Here is a 23,627-nt window from a genome sequence, read left to right as displayed (position 1 = left end):
ATTGTTTCATTTGATTCAGATCCTAAATCTGTTATTTGATGATTGTGTATCCCTTAATTTATTTTTCTGAAAATCCGTCTTAAGCCACGTTTTGAGCATTATGTCCTTCCATCCGTGACGTAAAGGTCATGTGACCTTCACATGCTGAACCTTAGTTGCTGCTTTGTGGGCGTGTAAGACGTGACGTCATTAAACTTGTTGCATCATCCGGTGTGGATCTTTTTGAAAACACATCGTCTGCGCTCTCTGGCGGGAGTGGAGTTGTTTCAGCCGCTGTGTTGTCCGCATTTGGCAGAAAGTGTAAAAGACATCTGTTCTACTGTCAGCATAAAGGATTAAATCAGGAGCTGAGGATTAATTAGTGCTTTGCGTGATAAAAGATGATGGAGATTTCTTTTTACGTTCTGTGAGTACTTGTTATTTGTCATTTTATTGTTTTTCTTTTTCGCTTCCTGAGATATTTTTAGTTTCTCCTGTGGAAAGAAATTTGCAGAATTTTATTTGTGCTCTCCGATTATTTTTATTTTAAATCATTTTCAGTTATTTCTGATAAAGAAATATTACACATATTTCGAAATAATGTTTTTTTTTTGGTAAACTTTTCATTATGTTTTCTACACTCTTAACATTCATTTCAAAAATGAAAATGGAATACATATTATAACTATAAAATAAAGATTTGAACCATTTGAGTTGCAATAAATGAACTTATGAAAACGAAAACTTTATGCTCATTGAGTTTGCAAATAGGAACTTAAAATTTACTAATGTATAAAAATTTAAGGGTAACAAATTAGTACAGGAGGAGGCCATTTAAAAAATAAAAAAAAATAATACGAATGAAATATCTTTAACTTTTTCTTTTTCGGAACACATGAAAAGATAACATATTAAAAGACATTCTGTAGGTTACATTTTAATTTTAAAGATGAATTTTATTATTTCATTTTGTTAAAAGTAGTTACGATATTTGTATATTACAAGGTTAATGCTAAATGTATGAAAGTGAAATGTTGCAGAAAGTTTACAAAATGTTGAATAAGTCGAATATACTGAGTTTTCTTACACAATAAAAAATAAATAAATTAAATTAAATTTTAAAAAAAAACGAAGAAAAGTATCACGAAAGTTAATATCACATAGCACCTTAATTCAATGAAGAAAAGTGATTTATTTTCTAAAGTAAAAAGTGGGGCACGTTGGTCGGCTTTTTTACTTATCATTTTTTATATCTTCAAAAAATTTAATGAGCAGTTCGATTTTCTACAATAAGTTTCACTAACCACTTCTCAACACCACAGATTTTTTTTGGAAGTGTTGAATTGATTAACTTTTTTTATATTAATTTTTTAACGGAACCTCGTAAAGTGGACCAACGTGCTCACGGTGGGGTACATTGGTCCGCCCGGTGGGGCACGTTGGACCGCACAACTCAAACAACATTTGTTATAATTTTAGTGATAAATACTATCAAACGTTGTAACCACCTTATTCTCTGTTGTGTGTTGAGTGAAAAATATAAAGTTTAAAGATCAACATAGCATATTAAACTGTTTTAATTGATAAATCATCTTCACTTAAAAACAGCAATAAGCATACACCATTAGTACACAATTATTTTTTAAAATTCAAAAGAAAAATCAATTATTGAATATTCAATATTCATGAGACAATTAATGCAGATTAAAACAGATTAAGTTAATTAAAGATGCATTAAATGATGTCTGGAAATATAAAAGTGCTACTTCTTGAGCTTTGGAAGTAGTTCTTTTATTGGACTGGGTTTTGGATGGATAAGTCATATGTTACTTTTATGCAAAGTTACATCAATATTTGCTAGGAGAAAAGGGTCTTTTTTTTTTCCTTCATTGCATGAAACATTTCCAAAAAGAAAAGAATCATGTTATACTAATACCATATATTTCAAAGAATAAGTGTAATAAAATTGACATGAATTGAATGCACAATATATAAATACTTAGAATATTGTTATAATTACTGCGATTTAAGAGAAAAAAAGTTTTTAAATTACTTAGGGTAGGTTAGTTCCTTCCAACGGGCCCCACAATAAGATGGACCAACGTTCCTCACCAGGGGCGGACAGGCTGACTTTGACCAAGTAGGCAAAAGCATATTTTGGTTCACCTCTGCAAATTTAAAAGTTAAATTAAACAGTGCCGGGTCTCGTTTCTTCCGAGGTCGAGCAAAAACATATGGAACCGCCGCTAGTTCATATTTTTTATTAAGTTTCTAAATCAAGTTTTAAACTTCTGAAAAAAGAAAATTGTGAGACGTAAAATAAGGCTAACACTATCACATTTTTTATGTGCCCTAAAAGAAGGAAACTACTAATTACAAATCTTAAAAGACCTCTTTATGCTTTTATTCCGACAACATAGGAAGGATATGAGGAAAGGGAGGCATCAGGGAAATTCTCCCTGAAAATTTCGAAATTGGTTGGTCTATATTGGCTTAGGAAGAAAAGAATCGGGAGATGGGGTTCTGGTCCCCTTCCGATCGATATTTTCAAAATTGACGTCAAAAACTGCGATTTTAGACAATTTTCGGTCACGTTAGAAGGGAGGAAAAAGTAGAAGCTCCCCACACGATTTCTTTCTTCTTCTTCTTTTTTTTTTTTCAAATCTAAAGTCTATTTTAGTCTACCTTTTTTAAAAATAGAATGTCGGGGGCTCCTCCCAGAATTTCTCCAAAGTGCTAAATTTTAGAAATGCAATTTTAGGCTATCATTGGTAAAATTAAATTGGAACAGGGAAGGATCGTCATTTCTCCACGAAAACGTTTCGACATTGAACTATTAAAAAAAGGCAAAACTATCTTTGGTCACGTTTTAGAGGGGGCTCATAGTGATCTGCAATCGTTCAGTGTGATTCCTGATGTAACAGATTATTTGCGAACGATCCCTCACAATTCGCCCCCCCCCCCCAATCCAAGAATTATTCTAATTCAGATCATCAGATCGCTGAAAACTTTCTGATTTTTTTTAGATATTCATATGGAATTTTATTATGAATTGAAGAATCTAGTTGGGTTTTAGGTTATGAAAATTATAAATTGTTATCTTTCGCGCATGCGCAGTGAGACAATTGCTTTATATGTCCATATTTTATCACATTTTTAATACTTTAATTTCAAAGTTTAGTATTATACTTCTCTGTTATGCTGTCAAGTTTTCTGAAAGTTTGGTAAGCTTTGATGGAAAATTTTGCGTGTTATGAGCCAAAAACTCTCCAATAAAATTCGTAGTTTTGACAGAAATAATCTTCGTGAATATCACTAATATTTTCTCGAAAGTATGTAAAATAATTGTACATAGTAATGTAATTATTTTCCGAATACAAAAATTCTAAGAACTTATCAATTATATGTAGTAAATAAAAGAGAGCAAAACGGTGTAACGCACAGAATGTGCCAAATCTCTATCATTTAGTTTTGAAACTAAAATATTAAATATTATTAATTTATTTTTGAAATTTAGCCTTTATAACAGAGTTTCCAAATGCAGCGTATTGATAGTTTTTGTTCTTTTTTAAAATGACGAGAATGTTTTTCTTTACTGGTATAAAAAGTAAATAAATTGAAAAATTCATAAATAGTCATAGATCTATAAACAATCATTATCACTAAAGATAACTCATTTTATAACTATCTCTTATGTATGCTATGTAATATTGTAAAAGTCTTGTATGGTTCAAGCTTTGTCAATGTTACAAAGAAATGCGAGACAACCTAAAAATGCATCGTTGTTTGAAAAAGCATGATGAAATTTTATGATTCTTTGCGCGTTGTTTCCTGCGCTTGAGTAACCACAATGGCATCTAGATTTAAGATTAGAGACGTATTTTTAAAACTTTGTAATCAAGAATATTTGCTTTTCTTAAAATGTTTTAAAGAGCAGAAATATTAGCTAATACGGTATAGAACATCCGATTTATGAACAGCTCGTTTTTTAAAATTTTTTTTTTAAAATATGTTTTCAAAAGTTTTAGCGGTAAAAACTTTCTTCAAAACATTTTCAAAAAGAAAACTTGTACAAAATGCATGTTTGTCCACTGCTTGGGGATCCATTTCTTGGATTGGTGCACTTTTGTTTTTTCATTTCAACCCCCCCCCCCAAAAAAAAAATAATAATAAAAATGAATTTGAATTTTGATATTTGGAATTCAAACTATGTTTTTCGCAATCATGAGTGTGTGTGTATGTAGGCGTGTGTGTTGTGTATGTGTGCTGGCATGAGTGTGTGTGTGTGTGTAGGTGTGTGTAGGTATGCGTGTGTATGTGTGTGTGTAGGTATGCGCATGTGTGTAGGATGTGGACACAACCTGGAGACGGTTTTCGCTAGAGGAGCAGCACCGTGAGGCCGGCCGACGGTGGTGCTGCAGAGGGAGGCGGGAGGAAAATAAAATCATAGGAACATCAAAACAGTCAAATGAGAACAATAAGCAGTGTGATTGCTCAAAAAAAAAAAAAAAAAAAATGACGCAGAACCCCGTAAAAGTGTTCCCCATTTTTCAAAATGGTTATGAGTTAACATTATTTTACCAAAATTTCCAAATGCTAGTTTTTGATGATGTGATGAAGTGTGGAAAACGAAATTACGCTCAAGTGGTCATTCATTGATCGGTCTGTTCGACATCGGAAGCGACTTCAACAGTGTTGTGATTATTTTATATTTTTTTACCTTATTTGGTAGAAAGTACATTTTTTTCATTCGTTTCATGAAATGGTAAAATAGTAGATTCTGTCTCATGTTCAATTTCTCAACCTTGCATACGGTGCTAGATCTTTAAATATGAAGGACTCGGGACAGAAATGTGACAAGCCACAAGGAGTGACTTTTCGATCAAAGTTTTTGTTTCTCACAACTGAAATTGAAATAAAAAGACAATGGATTATGTCATTTGGAGAAAAAAGTATCTGGTTTTAATACTATAGAATGGGTATGCTACCTTTGAAAAATTCCACAAATGTTTTTTATAAGTTGGAAATTGGTCTACTGAAAATTCACGTCATGTGGCATATCGCATTCTTGTCCCGAACTCTTCATATATACTGCCGTGTGCAGGTAAAGGGCAGTAACTGCAAATTTTTCAGTTTTCATTTTTTTTTGCACTTTTTTTTATCTAGTGTACGTTAGCTTTATTGTACAAGCTTGCTTATTTGGTTTCCGCTGAAAAAAAGACGCGAAAAAAAACGTTTAATTCCAAGATTTCCTTAGGGTTAATGTTTAATTCTACACACATTTTTTCAAATATCTCGAAAACTCATTTCTGCAGATACTGCCGTTTGCCTGCACACGGCAGAAAACCCTTCATCGCCGTGAATAGACACACATTACGGAAAAACAGTATTGGAGAAAATCAAGGCTTTTAGTTACACTAAGAATATGCTCAAAAACTAATGATGTGTAAGGATTAGTAGTTAGTAAAATAATAGTAAATTTGTAAAGAAAATTAAAGTTTGAAAATTTTCATCTAAATTGAAAGTTTTAAAGATGTATCATCATTGATTAGTCGTCTGGTGTGCCACCAATTTGCTCCAGGAAGGGGGCAGGGAGGGGATTTGCTCCACCCCTAACTTCCAGAATCTGCCGTCAAGGCTTTTGACCCAATCGTCCACAAACTACGTCACTCCCACAAATTAAAAAACAAAGGATTTCTTGAAAGGGAACCTACACCATAAAAACCAAAACGCAACAGAAAAGGATACCCATTATTTGGACTATCCTTCGTCATTCATTTGCAAGTAAAAGGGTCTCTTCTAAGAAAATCCTCATTCATATTTATATATTCTTCTCGTTTAGTATTATTACACACGACACTAACAAGTTTAAGGCGGTGAAAATGGGGCACTCTTAGACTCAGAACAGGCCTTTTCATTCATGTTTTTTCTACTCCAATGTTTAGCACCCCTTCTACTCTTCTACATGACCAGTCAAGGATCTTAAAAAAAAAAAAAAAAAAAGCTTTTTGCGAAGGAATTTAAACTTGTTGACTCTGAAGTGGATTTTCGGTCATGAATAGTTGAATGTGGTTTACTAAAAGTTCTTCCCCAGGATATAACGTTCTTTAGAAATTCAGGATAATGGTTTTATGATAATGAGGTAGTTTCCATCAGTTAAAAGTACTACTTTTAGTCACTAAAGTTGATAGAATGAGCAAAAAAAAATAATGATAATAACATGGAGCGAGGAAAAACTTATTTTTAAAACGTTTAATTTTTAATTATTTTTTTAAAATGTCCGATTTTGGAAACAAGGCGTGGTGTTTATGAGTTCGCAAGTTCAGGGCCTGATTACCCAAAAGGCTCAGGAAGCTTGAGCTTCTCCCCAGAATTAAGGGGGCCCAAAAATGACTTTAAAATTTTCAGTTTCTGCTTTTAAATGCATTTTTAAAAGTATTCAAACATCAGAACTCGCTAAATAAAAATTATGGAAGAATTTGAAGAAGTAAGGAAACAGTTCATAAAATGTGGTAGCAGGCCATTTTCATCTGTGGAGTTTTCCCCAGCATGCTGCATTAGTGAGTTGTGTTTCTATGTGCGTAGAATTTTTAGAAAATTATACTGAAAACAAAAGGTGGGAGTCCTGAAATGAGACTTAGCTTCCCCTAACTTCAGAGGCTAATCGGGCCCTGCACAAGTTATGCACTTTGGTCCGTACTCCACTGGCCTGCTGATTGCTTGCGATTGCTGTGTACCGCGTTTCCAGGTTATGATAATTCAGAAGCGAATTAAACATTGCGCTCTACGCTTGCTACCAATCATATCGTTGTCAGTACATGTGAGTAAAGATGCTAACTAAATATTGCACTCTGCGCTAATGGCATCAGCGAATGGCATTTTATCACTTGGATGTCATGTGCAGAAGCGTAAAAAATGAAATTGAATTTGCGCACCGGTTAAAATAATTTTTCAAAATATTAAACTTTGTCAAACTATTTAAAAAATGGCCAAATACTATGTTATTAATCATGCTCTTTCAGAAAAAATACTTTTAAAATTTTGGAAACGATCCGATTGAACTTTTCGCAAAATTTACAGGATTATTAGATTTTTGTTCTTCTTCGTCTTCTTTCTAGAGATCATCAATTGCGGTGGATTTGGGTTTAAGAAGAGCTCTTTTCAGCACATCAAATTTACAATAATCGTTAAGTAAAGTGTCGGAGACATCGCAGAAGTTACGCTGAAAAAGTAAATATGCTATGCCTGTATAAAACTCAAGGAATACAGCTCTGTGTGTTAGCAAATGTTAATTCAATGAGAGAACTATAGGTAGGGCTGCCAGGTCTTGAGTTTTCCCGTGAAATCTTGGGTTTTCCATCCTTGGGTTCTTGGAGTTTTGTAAGAAATTCTTGGGTTGTGGTTTTGATCATGACAAAGATATTTATTCTATATTTTACCAGTAAAATATAGTATTTTCACTAAAATATAGTTTTTTAGTGAAGCAATCAAGAATGCACATGCTTATTATTATTATTATTTAAAGTTACGTAGGCACAAAAAAAAAAAAAAAACTCCGTTCTATTTCTGTACGTCATTTCTCTCTCTCTCTCTCTCTTTTTTTTTTTTTTTTTTTGCATATCTTGTGCGATCTGTATATTTTTGTATCAAATCAAGACATTAACAAAACTTTTTCTTTTAAAGAAGACGAGTTTTACATCATTTTCTGAAAAATTGTTCCAAAGAAATAATTTTTGAGAAATCAATTTTAGTATTTATAGTATAGTATCACAATTTTTAACTTTATCATTTTTAAGATTAAAATTGACCAATTACAATAGTGGCTGTTACAAGAAAGTTAGAAAGAGTTCTTATTTGCATGATCTTGGAGTTTTCTTCCTGGAATTTGGGAATTTTTTTAGCTCAATCCTGAGTTTTGTAAAAAAAAAAAAAAACAATCCCTATGGCACGGGAACCTTCCCTCTCTCCTCTTTTTAACGTTAGAAGTTTTTTTTAGAAAAAGCTGCTAACCGCTGGAAGTTTAATTTTCAGGACTCAGACTCTAATAATTTTCATAATTCTTATTCGTGCATCGTATGCACCTTTTGCAAACACTAGGGAAACATATTCAGTCAATGTTCTGATCCCCTGCATGCACTTTCTTTCTGCTTTTCGAATAAACATTTACCAGTGGAATTTTCTTCCTTTACTTCTTTAAAGCAGGGCCGCAGAGAGCCAAGGCGGGCCTCTTGTCAGTTATGTCGCCGACCTCTCAGCCTTCCCCCCCCCCCCCAAAAAAAAATAAAAGAAAAGGGGAATAAAAGAAAAAAATGGGTTAAAAATCAAAGCTGCTTACTAGAAAACAATTTACTCTATTTTAAGTTCCGTAACAGCAAATATCAAAAGTACATTTTACTTAATCTTTACGTTTTCTCTCATTCGGAGTTTTATCCCATTTTTTCTTTCTTCCTTTTTTCTTTGCTTTCTTTTTCTTTCTTTTTTCTTTTTTTGCGTCAGTGTCGCCGGCCCCCTCACAGGCCCGGGCCCCTAGTTTCCGACTAGGCTGACATGCCCCACGTCGGCCCTGCATTGAAGCACACCTACACACATAGTAAATGAAGTGGATTGTAATTTTTATGTATTTCTAACTTCACATGGTTTTTTTCAACGCAGGAACGAAACACGAAAAAATCCTTTCACAACCAAAAGATGAAGTATGCTGCATTGCGTTCGTTTTTATTTGCATTCGCAATGTCTGAAGATACAATTATCTTGCTTTGCGACAGCACAATGGTGTAATTACTTTCTTCAAGAATTATCTCCTGGTGAAAAGGTTTTATGGAATGGAATACTAGTTCTACTCCTACTTTAGAATTTCATCATTCCTTTATACCTTTATCAACACCGTATTATTTCCCTAAGAGTCAGCTAATTCTGAAAATGTTTGTTCCTTTAGAAATAAATTATAAAGATATGGAAAGAAATAAAATATTAATGAAAGACATTTTTGCATATTATACGATACCTCATGTTAAACTCATAATAAAAATCAGAATGAGCATCAGCTTTAAGCAAACGATGGGCCAAGTTACTATAATTCAGTGATGTTGAAGGCAATGTTATTTATTTGTTACAATTTTACTATTGCAAAGCAATTGTTGTATATTTTCTTCAACTCTACAATTATAAAAATTCCCAGATATGCAAGGTGTCCTAGAAGTTTTCAATATCGGACAAAAGTTAAACTAATAAATTATTGTTGAAATCAGATACTTGAACTATTTTTGTTAGCACAGTTTCTCCGTTTTTGTTCCTCAGAACTTCATGGTACTGTGTCTACATCAATTTTGCTACAAGTTGTACAGTGGCGCCGCTTATATAAATCAAGTTTGCTTTAAATAGTTTTGATTCCATAAAGAGGCTGATTCAATAAAACGGCTAACTTAATAAAGATAAGTTTTGTTCTGTTTTTGAAGATTTGATTCATTAAAACGGTTGATTCAATTAACCACTGATTCGTTTAACCGGCGTACCGGCGTCCACTGTAGTTCTATTCTGCGTAGACCAATTGGCAATATTTGGCAGCGTTTCAATAGAACCCCTGTTAAACTCATTTCTATCTTCAGGTTTGACTCTCTTGGATCTTTTCATGTGGAAATTCAATAACGATTTCAGCAGTAACTCATCCTATATTCTATTTTTCGGTAGGGGAGAGGAGGGAGGATTGGGACACTTTTCACATAAATGATTCTTATTCATAATCCTCTACTTATTCATTAATGCAAAAGATCACACAATAAACTTGCATATTATAACTACATTTTAAAAATATACACAATGTTTAAACTTTTTATTATTTTTACACTTGACTAATTACAAATTTCAAGAATTTTGTCCCATTCCTCCCTCCTGGGAGGGAGGAGTGGGACATGAGTATGGGAGGAGTGGGACACATTTGAAAATTACAGAAAAATTAGCGAGTGTCATAATTAGAAAGGTCCACATTAAAAGAAAAACAAGACTGTGCTCTACTAGTCCCACCAATCAATTGTGGTGGCGGTAATTTCATGATAATATCTGTTTTATTTATAATGCTATAGTCATCCTGTTGAGAAAAATTAAAATTTCATGTCCTTTCTCATAAATTTTGCATTGTAGCTTTCAGTATCATAAATGCTCTCCACCCTTGCGACATAGTTAGGGGGGGGGGGGGTTAGCAATTTGCTTATTTTTGATGACAATGGAAGGGGGGGGGGAATGTTTGAGTGATGCTTACGAAAGACATTTTCAAAAATCTTAAATTGTAAAAAAAAAAAACTAGAAATTTTTTTTAAATGGCTAAGTTCTTTTATAATTGTGATCTAATAGTTTTTCTTAAATAAGGAAATTAAACAAGCATTTTTTTTTTTTAATTAAGTCTCAATTTTTTTAAATTGAATTTTTACTGTTAAGAAAAGTGGGAGGGGGGGTGTTGCTATTAGCTTATGTTATTATTAAGGGGCGTTTGCGATTTGCATATTTCTGCTGACAAGGGGGAGGAGAGGTCAAAAATTGATAAAAACATGCTTACGTAATATTTGAACAGCCTCTTTACAGAAGGGACATATTTATGGGGCATGTCCCATTCCTCCCTCTTCGGAGTGTCCCATTCCTCCCTCTACACATTGCTTCTAAAAAATAACTTGTCGCATAAACCATGCTGGTTTTAGGCTTAATTAAATTGCAGATAAGCATACATTATATACTTAAGATTACACCGATAATATATTATGTTAGTTTTACAAACTACATAAATAAAGAAATAAAACTTAAAATAGATTAGAAACTTATTTTGGAGGTGAGAAATTTAACTTTTTCCAACTACTGACTGAAACTTCCTGCTGGATAAAATGCAAGTATGAAGCAAAAAGAAGCTATAAACAGACCCTCTAGTGGTCAAACTGACAATAAAATAAAGTGATTTATTTTGCCATAATTTTAGCTGTCTCATTCCTCCCTCCTCTTCCCTACTATACTATGGTGAGTAATTCATCCTATACTTATTTCCGAGGTTCAGTCACGTCTTTAGCAGATATCCGGACACAAACAAGGCAAAACAATAAAGTAAGGAAGTGGCGTTTTCAATTGACCTTGGCCCCCCAAAGCCAAGAGTGAGCTACCAAATTATTTATGCTAGTAGTACCTAGTACTAAGTAGGAGGTCATATTTAAGTGAACATAAACATAACATAAGTTTAACATTAACATAAGTTTAAGATTGGCATGAATCACACATTGCTTTTTGAGCTAAACGATCATATATTTAGCACTATATATTCACGACCTTCCACTTTGACATCTACTCAAGGACTAACAAGTTAAATTTAGGAGGAACAAAGCTTCATTTTTTCTTGTGGCAATACTACTTAATACATCCTGAAAATTCAAGAAAATTGAAGGTATCAACTATCAGGCTTCCTTAGACTTTGTCCAGCTTTAAAAAAAATAGCTCTTAAACTGACCGAGGCCTTCGAGATAGGAAGGCCATCCAACTAGCAAATGACGTCATCGTTCGTCGATCCACAATGATATTGGGAAGTGAGCACTTCGATTAGTATTTTGGTTTAATTAAACTATTTGGTTTATTTATTACTAGTGATACCCGCACGGCTTTGCCCGTAATAGAAAAATCAAAAGGTCTTTTGGTTCGCCTGTATATTTACAAATAATGTATCGTGAATTTTCTCGCCAGTTGGCTTGTACCCATCTTACGATTCCACGTTATGATAATTTCGTATCTCGCTAATTGGCTTGTGCCCATGTTACGGTTCCACGTTATGATAATTTCGTAATTGACTCGTCTATCTTATGATATTTTTTTTCTTAAAATTGGAATAGAAAAAGAACCACATCGAATTTTCGAAAAATCGCTTCGAGGTGCACACCCCCATGCTACAAACTAACTTTGTGCCAAATTTAATGAAAATCGGCCGAACGGTCTAGGCGCTATGCGCGTCACAGACATCCTACAGATATCCTACATACATCCTACAGACATCCAGACATCCTCCGAACAGAGAGACTTTCAGCTTTATTATTAGTAAAGATTGTCTTCTATTATTTTAGTAGCATTAAAAGTTCTACTTTTTCATTTGAAAACATAAAAAGGAACCGATAATCATACACTAAAAAATACACTGAGCTTAATTCATAGTATTTTACATAAAAATATTTATAAGTCTTACAAAGTATTCAAATAACTAAACACGATTTTATTTTACAATCATGTTAAAACGAAGTGATAAATAAACAGTTTTATTTTTCATTTGAATTTTTTTTTAACCTAATCGCATTTTAACTACTTGTATATTGTATTGAAACGTTAACTCTTAAGAAGTATTCAAATAAATAAATGAACTTTCATTTTACAATTACATCAAAACAAAAAATAATTTTACCATTCTATTTGAATAAGGATTAAATGAAATTTAAAAAAAAAATAAACATTTTTACTTAAGTAAATGGGAAACATGACTGCAATATGTTTCGAAGACATAACATCAAATTAAAGCACATAATGCCAGATTATTAATGTTAACTTAGCTGAGCAAATTTATGCTTTTAAAAAGACATGAATGCTTGGGTGCCATCCCCCAAAGTAAACACTGCCCTACCCCCTTCAATTATGAAAACTTCAAGAAAAATACCCCAAACAAATCTCCCCTATTTCCCTTAAAATTTCAAGGGCACAGTTATTTAACTATAGCCGTTGAAAAACTACCATTACTATGAGACTATGATTCCGACCCCCCCCCCCCCTTCGGTGGGCATTCTCGAAAAATTACACAGGAATTCAACTTGAAAAACGTTAATTAAAGAAGGAATTATACAACATCATGAATACTGTATGTTGTACATAAAAAAAAATGTATTCAATATCTAAGCAGACTTTTTTTTTTCCTTTGGAATTTGGCTACTTTTTCATTTTCAGCTTTTTCTGCTGCTAGTGATTCTTGTGTGTGGGGGGGGGGGGCTTCAATAGTTCATCATTTTAGGCTTTTGAAAAATTATTTTAAAAGCATTAATTGATGACAAAGTAACCTTTTTCAAAAAAAATTTCATAGAATGACCATTTCAGCAACTTTCTTCAATACTTAAAACCTCATATATGTTAAATTTAGATCAACTTTTGCTGAGTATGCTATTTTAGGAATTCAGTGTGACAGTTTTGTGACAGGGGGAAGGGAGGGGATAACAAGAAGTATGACATCACGCGTTGTTTATAACAATATGCTCATGTTGAACAGCGTTACGTGTAACAAGGAGGGGGGGGGGGTCATTTGTTCAAAATATTGCAACATACTTTATGGACAGTCCCTTATTCAATTTATGTTACAGTTTCAGAATTCCTGAAAGCTTATTAACAGAAAACCCAAGGAGTTCAAAAAATATTTAGTTCAAGACATTTTGCCCTTTTTAAGCATAAACAAACAAGCACAGAGCATTTGGCAAAAACACGTTGCGTATCCACTGCTCAAAAGTAATCTTTCGTAAGCTCAGAAATTATGAATACCTTTAACTCAACCACAATTTGTGCATAAATATCATAAAACTTAAAGACAACAGTGGAAAAAAAACATATATATATATTTTTTAATTTACGCACAGAACCAGCTTGTTTGAATAACATTGCAGGGGCGTAGTTGGGGGAAATGTTTGAGTATCGAACCCACGACCTCCGGCGTTCAAAGCTAATCTTCTACCTCAGAGCTACGGAAGCCCATCGAGGAATGTTTTTTGATCAAAATAACACATGCTAGCGTATGAAACAATTTAATCGAAACCGAAAATATAAGATTAGTTCAGTTAAAAGCCTGTTTCAATAAAGTTGTTTACATACATATTAACTGAATATCAACACCAAGTTACGTTGCTTCTGATAGTAACAAGTATATTTGCAGAAAATTTTGACATATGTATATTGTCAGCTTGGAAAATCCATTTCGAATAAATGCGTGCACAAGGTTGAAAAAATAAAGAAATAAAACGTTGCAAGTTAACCATTTCAAATATTAAAGCAGTACGCTGAAATTACAAATTACAGACAAAGATATCAGAAAGGAAACTGACAATTGTTTGTGTAATAGAGGAAAAATTAAGTAACCTTAACTGCATGAACTTAAAAGCATAAAATGTAAATTTGTTTATCTGAGAAAAGTACTTACCTCCGAACTTTAAAATTTATTCCATGAGAAGCCCAATTTTTTTCTTCGCATGCAGGTTGTTCGGAAGCTGAAATCGCTGACTCACTTTCATTCGGCAGACAGTTGCAATACTTAATTATATATATTTTTAATTGCCTCTACATTCCGGTACGAGGAAAGGATGAGATAAATACAACAGTATTGTACTCAAAAATGTGCATTCGAAGTTACATATTTCCTATTTCATCTATTTCAGCCAGAGCACTACTGTTTACTGGTAAAACGCACTGCTTTCAAAGTTCCGCGCCAAGACTGGTGGCGTAACGAAGCGGGGGGGGGGGGGGAGGAGTTGTCTGGCCTGTTATCACGTGGGTCTCGAACTGACGCAGAAAAGGTTTCAAACCCTTCAATGTAATTTGTAGAAACGTACATGTTTCCTATTAAACGTTTTTTCTTTAAAATAGGATGCTTGTTGTAAAATAAAATTGCTTGATGACATTGCATGCATTTTTTAATCATGTTCATAGGTGCCCCAGGTCTGCATCCATGTACCCCCCTCCCACCCCAAAGAGGCACATGTGAACAATTGAAGGCATAAAAAATATATATACTATAAAGTAAAGAAATAGTCTTTTTAAAGATCTCAAAAAATTCTATGACACAAAGAAAATTTGGATATTTCCAAAAATAAATAAATGAAACAAATATTGGTTGTGTCCTCCGTCGTACCCTCTTCGTCCTCCTCCTACGTACCAATAAAATTGCGTTCTGATTAAAAAAAAAAAAAAAAAAAAAAAAAACAGCAACCTCAGGTTCTTAAGAAGGAAACCCTTCTAAAGCTTAAAGCAAAGGTGGTGACTGAGATGACTAAAAAGTATTAATGTTATAAATCACACGGTAGATAAAAACTTACGTTTGTAAAAAAAAATGTGGTGGGGGTGTTCTTGAAAGATGTTACTTTGAGAATCCTCGCTGTTGGTGTTCCTGGAATATCGATTATGAATTTGATATTGACAATATAGGACACACCTGCCCATCACTGGTTGAGTACCTATAACTAGTCATTTACGCAGCTTTCTATTAACCCCTCTCTGAGCAATGGCTGATGTTTATGTGGGAAGATAAGTGCAAGTTATGCCTTAGCCCAGCGATTCTCAACCGGTGGTTCGACGGTCCGGCATCGTACCGCGGAAACATTTGACCGATCCTCAGAGATTTTCGCTCGTCTTCGTTTACCTTAAGAAAATTTACCTACGCCCTCCCCCTCCCCCCCCCCCCCCAAGAAAAAACCATAGGACATTTCTTTACGGAAATTTTGTGATGAACTTTCATCGTTTTCTGCGATTGTCCCTTCTTTCAGGAGATTGGATTTTTCTCTTAGTGCTCGTCCTTATGTCCTTGTGTTGTTGTTTGTGTGTTTTTTTCCCCCACAAAATTAATTTTCAGTTTATTCCTTTGGTTTTTTGTTTAAAATTTATAACTTCGTTAATGTGTTTATTTCGGTAAGTTTTTCAAAATTTCAGAAGTTTTATGTCCTTCTCTAAATAAACAATTTAACCTTTTTCGGCTTTTTTTTTTTTTTTTTTTTTTCATCTCCCTAACAATCGTTTGACGCAGTAAAGCCTACCTTAGGGTGTTCTTGTGACCAATAGAACCAACCAACCAAAGGTCCCAGAAACCAAGGCCGTATCCAGAAATTTTTTTCGGGAGGGGCCCGGATTACCACATTGCCCTAACACACACACACACACACATATAGTATACATAGACACACCAAACGCATAAAAATGTTAACATAGAAGACTTTTTGTCTCGATTTTTAATGATTCCACTGTTTGGACTGTTGTTATTTTATTTTAATTTCTTATTATTTTTTTTATTCACCTTGTAGTGGTAAGGATAACAGGAGAGTGTCCCTTTAAGTCGGATGTAGAACATCCATAATTTCAGGGGGTCCGGGGTTTTTCCCCCCGAGAAATTTTTGGGAAAAAAATATCTGTATTTTGAGGCCTTATATTAAGTAATTGAGACTACAAAAATATGAAAAAAAAAAAAAATAGGCAAACAAAGTCTTTCAAAAGTTATACATTATTTTGCAAATCAAGATAAAAACAAAATAAAAATTGCTTGCTCGACAAATCATGGAAATTAATGGACAGAGAGGAAAAACGAGAGAGGAGAAAAGAGAAGCACCCCGTCATCTGCTCATATCGGCTTTTAGTGAAGTTTGTTTTTGATCACTAACCCTACTCCCATTTTTTTTTCATTTGATGCCCTATTGTATGAAAATTCTACAAAATATTTTAAAAGAAATGGTGTAGACATTCAGAAAATAAGAACAGAAGAGTAATATTCTGGCCATTTGCACAATTCATACTTTATTTTCTTGATAAGATACAAAATTGAAGAACTTTTCAAGGAATTTCAAAAACTTAAATAATTTTCAAAGACTCTCGAACAGTTGAAATTATTTGAAGCTCTTTATTTACACTTTTCAGAAGTTGATTGTACAGTCTTACAAAATGATTATAACTTTGTAAGATACACCCGTTTTAAGTTAAAAAATAAATGCAATGAAATATTTCTCGAAACAAACTTTTTTTTTCAATCACAAGTAGTGCAGAAAATGAAAGAGAGTAGAGTAAGTTTTATGTTTTTTCTCATACTTGAGGTATTAACAGTATGCAGTAGAGGTAAGAAAAAAAAAACAAGCAATAACAAAAGAACTAGTGATGTTCCGGATATCCGTATCCGTATCCGCGGATATCCGAGGGAAATAAAGATCTGTATCCGTATCCGTATCCGCTACTTTTTTGACGGATCTGAAGCGGATCTTTTCTATTCTAAAAATTCTTAAATATTTGAATGAAAGACTCTTAAATTCCGTTTAAATTAAGTTTTATTCCCTATTTAAATTATAAGGTATCATTTCAGAAGCCAATTTGTACTCCCCGTTTCAAAAAGAAACGAGTAATAAGTTTTAAAAGTGTATCTGTGTGTCTATTCGTGGCATCGAACCGATTTTGATAGTTATTTTTTCGTTCAAAAGGTGACTTGATCGAAAGTGTTCTTAGCTTGGCCTCGTTTTTGGAGAACTTTAATTACTGGAAATTTTAATAAAAACCGACTTAACTTTTTTCAGAATTACGGTAGTAAAAACTTACCCGTGCGTTAAAAATATTGGTCCCAAATTAAAAGAACAAAGTTTTCTGCGTTTGATATTTGTTTGGAACTTCCAAGTTATATACAGTAAAAGGTATAATTTTGTTAAGGAAATTTTAAATGCAATTCAAAGCCTTTATACGCGTAATCAGTAGCTATTTCATAGTCGGATAAGGAGAAAAGGCTCAACGATTTAAAATTTCTATCCGCTGTCAGTTCATATTTGTTAACAATGTGTGTTCCGACCCGCGAAATTCATCTCAATATCAGGTCGGCCCTCTGGGACATGTTTTTTTTTTTTAAATTTTTAGTTTAATATTAGTTTCTGTTATGTTCTTCATATTGGTTTTTCTCGGCATTCTTCAACAAAAGTGAGACTAAGTTCTCTATTTACTGTTTGTAAAGGTGTTCCCGGCTTTCTTATTCTGTCGGTCGGAGTAAGTTGGGTAGAATGTGTCAGTGCTGCATTTATGCTGAAATAAAATGCGAAAAAATATTTCTAGTCTGTCCAGTAGCAGCTTTACACTCTTGCTCCTGTATTCTACATCTACCGAGCAAGCTAGAAATTATTTTTCACATTCTATTTAAACATTGGTGCAGCGTTGACCCGTTCGTTCCAACCCTCCCTCAATTTTAACGGAGATTTCTTTAAAGAGAGTAAATCATTGTCTTGGTTATATTTTCGCCGTAGATGACATTTTTTGAATAAGCAATGTTATTATTCTGACAGGAATACCTTCCGTAACAAATTAAACACTTGTATAGTAGAATAGGGTACAAAAAATATTGAGATCCGTATCCGTATTCGCGGACACTAATGACCCGGATCCGGATCCGTATCCGCGGATCTACTTTTTTGACGATCCGGCACATCACTAAAAAGAACTTCCATGATACTGAATTCGGCATTAAATAAATGCAAGACATGAAACATATCAGTCACAAAAATGATCTTGAAAATTATGCTACAAAAACGCGAGAATCGTGATTTTTGCATTTTTTACTCAGGATGTATCAAGGAGCTGAATTTGGCACATCTTGGTAACAAGATACTCGCTTAATCGGAAACTAGGGGCCCAGCCTTTGGGGAGTCCCCGGTTCGAAATCAGTACAGTGTGTAAGTTTTATAAGAGTTATAGGGGGAGGAGAGCGGGGTCGTGCACAGAGGGCAGAAGGGACACCTGTTGGCCCGGGCCCGAGCTTAAATGGGGCCCAATATTTTAAACCTAGGGTTGAAAATATGGGTAAACAATATGGAGGGGGCCCAAAAAAGACATTTGTGACAGCCCCAAAATTTCTGTGCACGCCCCTGGAGGAGGAAGTGCACAGAAGTCAGTTTGGTAGACTTGAAAAACAACGAACTGACAAAGAGCCTGCCTTAACCCTGGACTGCCCTGAATTGAATTGGGAAAGAGAGCAGGAAGTCCTAATTATAGGTCTAAATTTCAAGTGTGCCTTGCGGCTAATGAGAACTAGAACTGCTTTTTCTGTATTTCTTCAAAATATTATAAATTTTGAATAGTAGCAAAATTAAGAATAAAAAAACTTTATTTTCCTTTTCTGACATTAGGAATTTAAAAAAAAAAAAAAAACTTCTGTTTTACGGTACAAAACATTTTGGGTTTCGGGGGGGGGGGCGGACCCGTCAGCCACCCCCCCTCTGGATACGGCCCTGACAGAAACTAAAACTACCTATTTTTGACCTCTGTTGTTCATCTGCATATTGAACAGGGTCAAAAAATGTTTTGTAAATTTCGCTGCCAAAAGGTTAATCCGTTAACTGTAAATGAGAAAGTTATGATATTTAATTGTGACTGATGAATAATGACTGACCAGTCATATGGAAGTAACAACAGTTGATGTGGGTCAGTATGACAACATATCGAAAACGACAATTTGTGATTATACTGTGGAACAAATTATGAATCCGATGGTAAGGATTTTCCCACTTATTTATTGTTCTCAATTACTAAATCAAGACCTTTTCAGTGTCTCAGCAACTTTGATCACCAATTGCATCATATTTGACAGAAAAAAATGCATATCATGTCTTGTTTCACGGATTTCTTGTCAAAACCTACGTAAGCCGTTTTTTTCTGCTGAATTATTTACTAGTTCTGCTTCATCACTTTTCATTGTAGTACGCATTAGAGAGTAATTTCTTGAGAAGTTTCGGAGTTATTTTTGTTTTTTCTTACATTTGACTTCTTGAGACAAGAAGAGAGTTGGGTGGCATTGGAAGATCCTCTTAAAAATTACTCTACTTCATTAATATACATATATACATTTATAATTTAAATTTTATTCATTTATTTATTTATATTTCGATAAAATAACATGATTTTACTTGCGGAAAATCAAATTACAAATTTCTTGAATTTATGTTCTTTTGAAAGAAAAAGTTATTGAACTAAAAACACCCAATTTTATCACCTACCCCACATTAAAATATGTAAGAACGGCATAAACAAATTAACACCACCTTTTGGACAGCCCTCTTTGCACGTATGAAAATGTTCATAAACCCTAAAAAACAAACTTCGTTAACTTTTTATACTTTAAGCATACAGATGTGTTTTTTAGAGAATATAAATTTAAACAATCAAATTAAAGTAGAAAATTTGTCGGTGTATTGAATTTAAACTTGAAAAAATGATAATCGAGGAGCAATTAACTTAAAATAAATTAAATTTATAAAATAATTAATTCATTATTTTAAAAATTCAAATAAATAAAAATTCCTCGGAATGTGTGGAAGAAAAGATAGCATAAGAGAAAAAAATACTTAAAAAAAGGGGGGGGGAATTATATATGAATGTGGAGTGCACTGTATCTATGTTTATTTCGGAATCTATGAAAACTCCTTGCACCCCAAGACACTTTTTCGTTGACAGATACACATATTAGAGAATATACAAAGATACATTTGATTAAAAAAAAAGCTTATGACAATGTAATCAGTGGCGGATCTAGCCGATCATTTTGGGAGGGGGCATCTAAAATTTTTGAACAAACTCTCGAGAAACATTATTAAAATGAATGATTCTAAAGGGAGAGTGAGGGTGTTTCGAATCCCCCCTTCCTTAATATTTTACCTTAGACGTTCTAAAAATCTAATTTTAAGCTACTTTTGCACGTATTAGAGAAAGCGATGGAGGATTTGTGAGCTCTCCCTCCGAAAAATTTCGAAATTAAAGCCATAAATACGCAAATTTAGTCTCTCTTTGGTCTCGTGAGCAATACAACAGCATTTAGAGAACGTCCAAGTGTCTAAAGTTGGAATCTAATATGATGCAAACGAAGGAGTAAAATTTTGGAAATAATAGTTCTTTTTCGAGGAGAGAGATATAATTTCTCTCCCAATTAAGGCTTAAATTTCTTTTAATGTAAAAAACATGTGCTAAATTTTATTATTTTCTCATAATATTTTCGACCTTTTTTTTCTTAAAAAAAAAATCCTACAATCACAAGGCTTTGGGAGGGGCCTCTAGATCCGCCCCTGAATGTAATCTTGGTAATAGCTAATAACAATGTAATAGGCTTTACTCCCATCTACTCAATCAGGAAGTTTCGAATATAAAGGGCAAAATATATGGATGTGTCTGTAATTTATTTTCTTTTACATTATAAGTAAATTTAATTTTTGTCAAAATCTTTTGTTTGACATAAAACTGAATTAAATTGTAAGCGTGAATTACATTCAATAAAATCAAAATAAAAATTGAAAAAGCAAAATGAGCAACCTTCAATTGAATAGGGTTGTTTCCTTCAGTCAATTCCTGAAATTGATAGAATAAGCAAATAAATAAATAAAGAAATAAATAAAATAACATGGAGCCCCCCCCCCCCAAAAAAAAGTTTTTTTTTATTTTCCTAAGTTATTTTTTGTTTAATTTCTTTAAATGTCCAATTTTGGAAATAGGGCGTGGCCTTCATGACGTCCCAAGTGATGAACTTTGGCGCGCTACTCCATTGGCGCACTAAATTTTTACGCTTTGCTGTCAACTGCGTTACCAGGTTTCGATAATTTGCGCTGTGCGCTAATGGCATCAGTGAATGGCATTTCATTACTTGTGATGTCATGTGCAAAAGCGTAAAAAAATGAATTTCAATCTGCGCAACAATTAAAATAATTGTTAAAAAACGTTAAACGTTGTCAAATTATTTAAAAAATGGTCAAATCCTATGTTTTTTAGGCATGCTGTATCAGAAAAAAAAATATACTTTTAAGATTTCTGAAACGACCCTCTTCAAGTATATACTATTTTATGCAATTTTCATATTGTTCCTTTCCTTTGTGGTTTTAATATTTTTTCATTTTACGCTGCATAAAAGTCCAGCCTCAATTTTCATTACATTTAAGCTTATACTAAAAGCAAAAAAGTTTAACTAATCCGATTGGAATCAGAAACCGTTGGCTTCACTTCAATCGCTTCTATGTAACTCCGTGTTTTCGATTGTTTTTCGATTTGTTCTTTAAGTTAAGTTTTTCATTTATTCTTTACATGCGAAGATAAACGTTTACTTCCGTTTTAGGTAGATCACTTAAAGCCATACAATACAGTTATTCACACATATTTACCTCCCCCCAAAGAAATCTAAATGGCTAATCTTTCTATTGTTGTCGGATTTACGCTCTCGAATATAAATAACCTGAAGGTTTATCCAATTCCTGGCAAGCCCTTGAAAGCGAACAAACTCTCTCACAGAATCAACAAATAGGGTACAAAAAATCTGCGTTTCTGCTTCAACAAACCTCCACATCATTCTTCTCACGTTTTGTGTGTCATGCTCCAGCGAAAGCTGCGAAGATGCCCAATGGATTGGAGGTGGAGAGACGGAGTCAAGGACATGCTAATCGTATTTTTAATGTGCAAGATCTGATTGTCGAAGAAAGTGATATCGTCTGCTACTTGCGAGACGGAAGAATCTGATAAAAAGGAACAACGGTGCTATAAACTCATAGACTAATAATAAGAGTAGACCGAGCTTTCTCATTCTTGCTGATGAAGAAAATTGGTTCATAGATGTATCATGTGACTAGTGGAAGGGCTTGGCGAAGACTTTGGCAGCATGGTTGCTAGATGGCAGCATTATCTATAGTTTGGCACTCGATATGTATTTTAAGACAATGTGTTTTCATTAAAAAAAACTTCCAGGTGCAGAGATTGAACTGTTTTTCTTTTAGTTATGCATTATTTTGACATTAGTAATAGTTTTTGATCAGTTTTCGGTAACTTTTATTTCATTTGGAGCTGTCAGCGTTGACGTGAACGAAATGGCGTAAACGTTTTGAGTTAACGCAAAAATGTACTAATCGGTATCTTAAATTGAAACTGTAGGTAAAAATCTTACCGTTTGCTGATTCTTCTTGGTCGCTTGCATCTTTTATTGCTTAGAGAGTTATTTAAATTGACTAAAGAAAATGCACAATACTATCTAAACGAAAAACTCACTATATTAACAAAATGTTTACAACTTAGAATAACAAATTTACAAATCGGACTCCATAAAAGATCATTCTTTCGTGTTCCATAAATTCTATTTATTTTATTTCGCGCTGGCGTTGATCGTCTGCTACGATTAACGCCCGCTGTTGCTAGGATATCCACCAGTCACATGGTTTGGTTTATGAGCAGCAAAAGGGTTGCCATAGCTCGGTCTACTCTTATTATTAGTCTATGTATAAACTTGACCACGGCGAGGGGTACAACTGTGACCGTCGCTAGGGGAGGCCTGCTCGCTAGGGGGATTGAGTCATCACTTTGCGGGAAGAAATTCAGACCTCCTTGAATACGCGAAGTAGAATCCGAAATGTTTTTGCATTTGATACTGCGTGCTATTTTTTAAACATTTCGAAATACACATGTTATTAATTTTAGATAAGAATCAAAGCGATTTTTTATCTCATCGTTTCAAATTCTTAATGAAAGGAAAGAAAGGTTTGAATCTCAGCGATTTTTCTTTTTTCCTTTTCTAAGCTTATTTCTTCCTGCTAGTTTATTTTTATTGTTATTTCTTTTAATTTAAAAAAAAAAGAACTATACTTATATAAAATAGTTTTTTCTTCCTCCATATGCTCAAAATAAATTCCATGAAACTGGAGTTATGCATTTCAGTAGCTGAAAACTTAATGTAAAATTTAAAAATGTAGTGAAACAAATAAATAGTAAACTCACTCTTTGAAATGATAAAAAAATAATTTGAATTTCATTCTTAAGGGCATTGTTGAAGTCTTCACTTTTTCAGCTTTCTTTATTAATCTTTTTTTCCCCATTAAGAACGTTGTAATTTACAAAAGGTGTCTTTAGACACCTATATTAAT

The 23,627-nt window shown here is 33.6% G+C and overlaps 1 protein-coding gene across 1 annotated transcript in view; it reads left to right on the top strand.

Annotated features, from left to right (window-relative positions):
- The first annotated feature begins 255 nt into the window (after positions 1–255).
- Positions 256–23,627, top strand: part of LOC129229366 (uncharacterized) — a 60,713-nt gene continuing 37,341 nt past the window's right edge. The window contains exon 1 of the mRNA XM_054863658.1: positions 256–406. Within this exon, the coding sequence (XP_054719633.1) occupies positions 381–406 (26 nt within the window). The 5' untranslated portion in view covers positions 256–380. The remainder of the gene's footprint in view (positions 407–23,627) is intronic.

This window comes from Uloborus diversus, chromosome 9 (genome assembly GCF_026930045.1).
Source record: "Uloborus diversus isolate 005 chromosome 9, Udiv.v.3.1, whole genome shotgun sequence".
In the NCBI taxonomy this organism is placed as follows: domain Eukaryota; kingdom Metazoa; phylum Arthropoda; class Arachnida; order Araneae; family Uloboridae; genus Uloborus; species Uloborus diversus.
Note: the sequence above shows the minus strand (reverse complement) of the source record. Positions and strands in the feature narration are given on the sequence as shown.